General features: G+C 41.5%; 1 protein-coding gene across 1 annotated transcript; it reads right to left on the bottom strand.

Annotated features, from left to right (window-relative positions):
• Nucleotides 1-805: 805 nt before the first annotated feature.
• Nucleotides 806-2,170, bottom strand: LOC143036057 (uncharacterized). The gene has a single exon (XM_076203313.1). It carries the CDS (start codon nucleotides 2,094-2,096, stop codon nucleotides 1,374-1,376), a length of 723 nt encoding a protein of 240 aa, XP_076059428.1. The 5' UTR covers nucleotides 2,097-2,170; the 3' UTR covers nucleotides 806-1,373.
• Between the last annotated feature and the right edge of the window lie 3,604 nt (nucleotides 2,171-5,774).

Genomic DNA, 5,774 nt, shown 5'->3' on the forward strand with positions numbered 1-5,774 from the left:
CTAAATCAAGTCAAAGCCCATGGCATGGGAAGAAAAGTGTTTGAATGGATTAGGGCTTGGATCAATGACAGAAAACAGCGGGTAACCATAAAGAGTGTAAAATCCAAATAGTGCTCGGTTTTGGGCCCCTTATTGTTCATTATGTAGTTATACGACTTGGACAATGGGGTTAATAGTGATGTTAGTAAGTTTGCGAATGACACTAGAATAGGATGCCTGATTAGGTCAGGAGAAGACGCCGAGATTCTTCAGGAAGATCTTAACAAATTGTTCAGATGATCTGTGAAATGGAAAATGGACTTTAGTATCTCATAGTGCATACACAACCCCGAAAGCAGATATAGCTTAGATAACACGTTTTTAGAGAAAACTGAGTGCGAGAGAGACTTGGGAGTTGTAGTGAGTCCTGACCTTTACATCTGTACTACAGGCATTTGTATCCTCATGAAAACACAATCTCGGCTCTACCGAGCCATTTTCTGTGCGACTGTCCAGAGTGCTACTTTTCGGGAAGGAGGGTAGTTTGATGTTCCTAACTCCCCCACGTACTACAACTACGACACAATAAGCCAAAATATCGCGTAGAAGCTCATGAGGGGGAGTTAGGGACACCACACTACCCTCCAAGGAAGAAAGAGCTTATTTGAAAGTGGTGTGAAGGACCCAACTGGAAATGGTGAAAGAGCCGATCTGAGGGGGGTGGGGGAGACAGGGCCTGTCTGAAGGTATATGAACAAAACATAAAATACCATTTACTCCATTTTATTATCCATTTTCATCATATACAAACAGTGGACGAAGGCCGAACGCTCGGGCAAGCTGGGACAAGCAGACCTGAGATTGCCTGGAGGTCAGTAATTCAATATTTCAATCCATTCGTTCTGTTTATAATTCACAAGATGTTTGGCTGTTGATCAGGAGTAAAAGAAATTGTAATTGGGGTTTTCAGGTATTGTATGTATCGTTCAGTATTTCGTGCTCCAGTGTGTGTAACGGATAATTATTATCATTATTTTTTTTTTTTTTTTGGGGGGTAAAGGAATAAGTCGGAATGGTACATAAATATACAGGTCCTCCATAGTCATGGAGAAATGACAATTGAAATTAATGAATGCAGTGTATGCTCATATGTCTCAGGAGCTCAGTTCAACCCAAGCATAAGTCGTTTCTATGGAGACCCAAGACGTGTCACAAAATTGGTCAAATCCCTACTTTCCTGATTTAACTTAAGTTAGTGAAATCCCTATCTTAAATAAAATTTTGGGGAGTTAAAAAATCACAACTCTCCGAATTACTTTATAATTCACAGTAGTAACGGTCTCCACAAACATTCGTCCATAATTTGCGTCAGTCATTGTCTGGACCGAGGTGCCTCACGTGCAGCATACGCCTTGACGTTGTTCAACGCCGTTGCACAGGTAATTGAGGATGACATGGGCGCGGAGGGCGACTGCCACGAACCCCGTATGTATTGCATCAAAACAGGACCAGTCCTGTGAGCCAGTCAAATGGTCGTAGCCCTTAGGGTCCCCTCCCAGAACTAAGCAGTTCCTGCTGTAGGAGTGGGCCAAAGGCAGAGTAGAGTCCCACAATATGACGTCAGAGTCTCGAAGCTTCCACAGTAAGGTCTTCGTTGTCCATTCGAGTTTGTCGTTGAACGCACGCTTATCATAAGCCAACCCATATGATTTGAACGGGTCGGAGACCCAAAACATCACCGGGATTTTCTTCGCCACGGCACGTATGGCCGCTGCTGAGTCCGAGATGTCTCTGAGAAAATTATCCAAGCCTTCCAGGGAATCCACACGCGACTTAACCACTGCCCAAGTCCCGGTGTTGATTATCACCAAAGCTGGACGTTTCTCCTCAGAAAAATGCCTCAGAAGCTTCACGAATATTTCTCTGGGCCCATATTTATTGCGTTTTTCGGTATTTTTTTTTGAGAAGTTAGCCTTGTAGAAATGGTCCAAGCGAAACCCAGGCATGAGTTTGCTGGTCACGAACCGGTCATTGTGGCCTTTCTCACGGTATATAAAATCGTTGTAGACGGTCCAGTTAAGTTGATACCCATTGTGCAGGTGGTACGTCACGTCCATATCCCGCAGAAGCTTCCCGACTTCCTGAAAAATAGAAATAACATTTCATAGTGACCCCTTCCTGCGTATACACACACACACACACACACACACACACACACACACACACACACACACACACACACACACACACACACACACACACACACACACACACACACACACACACACACACACACACACACACACACACACACACACACACACACACACACACACACACACTTCAACGAACGGACGGCTTAGAAGACGTTCTGAAGAAAATTGAAGTTTCGTGGATCCCAACGCAAAGAGAAGTGCCTATTGTATTTACAGGGTGGGGGGAAATTGCTCGTGGGGTAGTGGGAAAGTAGGGAAAGAGGAGAAGGGGAGGGATTGCTGAGGGAAATGGAAGGAAATGAAGAAGGAGAGGACTTGGCCCAGGCAGACAGGCGAAAGGTAAACAAACGGCCCCCCGACCAGCTGAGCGACGATGAAATGTCTAATAAAAATGTAAAGATTAGAAGTATAGATAAGAGCAATACAGTAGAAAGTGATGAGAATATTTTCCAGGGATTTAAAGAGGGTGGGGGGGACACAACCCCCCCCCCCCCCCCCCCCCCCCCCCCCCCCCCCCCCCCCCCCCCCCCCCCCCCGCCGACTGACAAGACTAGAAGAGAAGGTCGATAAGATGATCGAGGACATGGAGCGTAGGTTCGGTCATGTTAACAACATTGCACGGAGGGTTGAAAATTTGGAAGAACTAGAGAAGGCGAACAAAAACTTAACTAAGGAAATTGAAGAATTAAAAAAACAGTTAAAAGAAGTAAAAGAAGAGAATAAAGTCTTAAAGGAGAATAATAAGGAGAACAAGGAGGGTTGGAAAAAAATCCAAGAAAATAGCAAAGTTGCATTCACTGATATAATCAGACAGCAAATGAATGAACAAACTGAAAACTCAGTTATTAAAGTGATGAGACAGAAGGAGAATATAGTAAGAGACTTAGCAGACAGAAAGAAATGTATAATTATATTAGGAATGGAAGAGAAACATAACCCAGATAGAACCACAAGAATCAAAGAGGAAAATGAAAGAGTAAGCAATTTACTAGAATTAGTTCAGGAAGATGAACCAGAAATAATGAAACAAATCGAAGAGAAATTCAGGCTCGGGAAATATAGTACAGACAAGACCAGACCAATTAAGATTAAATTCAGGTCACAAACTACGGCTGAGAATATCTTATCCAAAACAGGGAAACTAGCAACAAATGAACAATATAAAAAGGTATGGATAAAAAGGGAAATGAATATAGAGGAAAGAGAGGAAGAAAAACAGAAAAGACTTGAAGCTAAGGAAAAAAACGAGAGAAGAACGGAGTCAGAAAAAGAGAGATTCTATTGGAGAGTAGTGAATATGAAACTAAAGAAAGTCGACATACAAGAGAAAAACAAAAGGGAAACAGAGAACACAATGGAAGTGGCAGAAAACTAAGAGTGTCTTACAAAAATATAGATGGATTAATAACAGGATTGAATGAGCTGAATGATTATTTGAAAGAAAAAGAACCAGACATAATGGGAATTGTAGAAACAAAATTAAAAGGTCCACTACCACCCAACACTGTAGGACATGATGCATATAATTATTGGATTAGAAACAGAGTGAAAAAGGAAGGGGGTGGAGTTATGTTCCTGACTAAGAAGGATATGAACGTGAAATGTGTCACATATGGAAAGAATACAGTAGAGATGATAATGATGGAAGTAGAAGACAGAGATAAGAAGAGCAGAAAGTTTGTGATAAATTATGTGCCCCCGAAAACAGCCTCATGTTAAGAGAGTGAACATAAAAGTATGTTAGAGGACACAAAGATAGCATTAAACAAGATAATGGAAGAGGGAGGAAGAATAGTTATGATGGGCGACTTTAATTGCAAAGAAATCTGCTGGGAAGAAATGACAATAAAGGGTGGAGACGGCTCATGGGGAAACGCTCTACTTGAGATGGTTACTGACCATACAATGACACAATGGATACAGGAGAACACTAGGTATAGAAATGAAGAAGAGCCATCGAGACTAGACCTAATAATTACATCCGAACGTAGAATAGTGGACAAAATTGAATATAAAACACCAATAAGTAAAAGTGACCACATATTGATTGAACTGGAACTTAATGAAGAAAAATATATGAAAAGAAATGAACAATATAGAAAAGGAAGAATGTATGAAAAAACAAACTTTGATAAAATAAGAGAATTCTTTCAACAAGAAAACTGGGAAGAAATATACAAAGAAGAAACAACAGTAGAAGAGAAATGGAATATTTTGACAAAAATTTACAAAAAAGGAGTGGAAAAGTATGTCCCAAGACAAAAACAAGAAAAAGAATATGTAAAATGCTGGTACAACAAAAGTTGTAGAGAGTTAAAAGACAAGAGAGACAAAGCCTGGACCAGATGGGAAAAAGACAGAAGACATGAAAAATTAAAAAATATATACCTGTTATAGAAATGAATATGTACAAATGTGCAGAGAGGAAAAGAGAAAATATGAAAAAGATATCATAGAAAAGTGTAAAGATCAACCAAAACTATTCTACAGATTTGTAAACAATAAACTGAAAAACAAACAAGACTTGGAGAAATTAAGACAGGAGGGAGTTGAATACACTGAGGAAATGGAAATGGCGGAAATTATGAACAAACATTTTAAATCAGTGTTTACAAGGGAGAACATACAACCTGAAGAGAACGAATGGAAAGAGAAAGTCCCCCCTATGGAAGAAATAGAAGTAACAAAGAATGAAATATTAACACACTTGAGTAATCTTGATGTCAGAAAATCGCATGGACCAGATGAAACAGCAAACTGGATACTGAAAGAATGCAGGAATGAACTGGCAGACAAAATACATAGCATACTAAATAGTTCCTTGAAAGAAGGAAAAGTTCCAGAAGATTGGAAAAAAGCAAATATAGTACCTATATATACATACATACATATACCAAGGCTTTTTCCCCCTTCCAAGGGAGGTAGCCAAAAAGGGAAAGGCATAAAAACACTCCCACCCATTTCATCCCTAAATACACTCCACACCCCTCCCACCCTTCCTCTCATCTGAGCACCTCCTGGATGACGGGTCATCCCTGCACCCTGCCCACCGCCCTGGGTCAGAAGCAGTGTCGCAAGACACAGTACATCCACAGCAAGGCCGCTTCATTTAATCGGCGACCCCCCCTCTCCGTCCCCCTTTGCATATAAGGAGAGGACGGGGAGAAATCCCTTCGGGCTGCGTCAAAATTTACTCACACATACTACCCCCCCCCACCCCCCGCCCATTCCTCCTCATGCAGTCACAACATCATCCATATACAACCATTCTCCACTCACCTCTGTCTTCCGTCCTCTCCCTTCCTTCCTCAACAGACATTCCCCTCTTCCCCAAAGCCCCCTTCACCCCATCCATCCACCTCATCCTAGGACGTCCCCTCATGTTCACTCCTTCCACATCTGCCTTCCATACCTCTTTTACTAGTCTTTCTTCACTCATTCTTTCCATGTGTCCAAACCATCCTAATATTCTTTCATCAACCCTATCTCCCAAATCCTTTTTCACCCCTGTTCTCCTCCTCACCTCTTCATTTCTCACTCTATCTAGCCTAGTAACCCCCACCATACTTCTCAGACACC

The sequence above is a fragment of the Oratosquilla oratoria genome, chromosome 20 (assembly GCF_046742065.1).
Source record: "Oratosquilla oratoria isolate Oo_2021 chromosome 20, ASM4674206v1, whole genome shotgun sequence".
Classification (NCBI taxonomy): domain Eukaryota; kingdom Metazoa; phylum Arthropoda; class Malacostraca; order Stomatopoda; family Squillidae; genus Oratosquilla; species Oratosquilla oratoria.

What these genes read in the sequence shown, in the direction of transcription:
- LOC143036057 (XM_076203313.1), bottom strand. Translation starts at nt 2,096, where the DNA reads ATGGACGTGACGTACCACCTGCACAATGGGTATCAACTTAACTGGACC.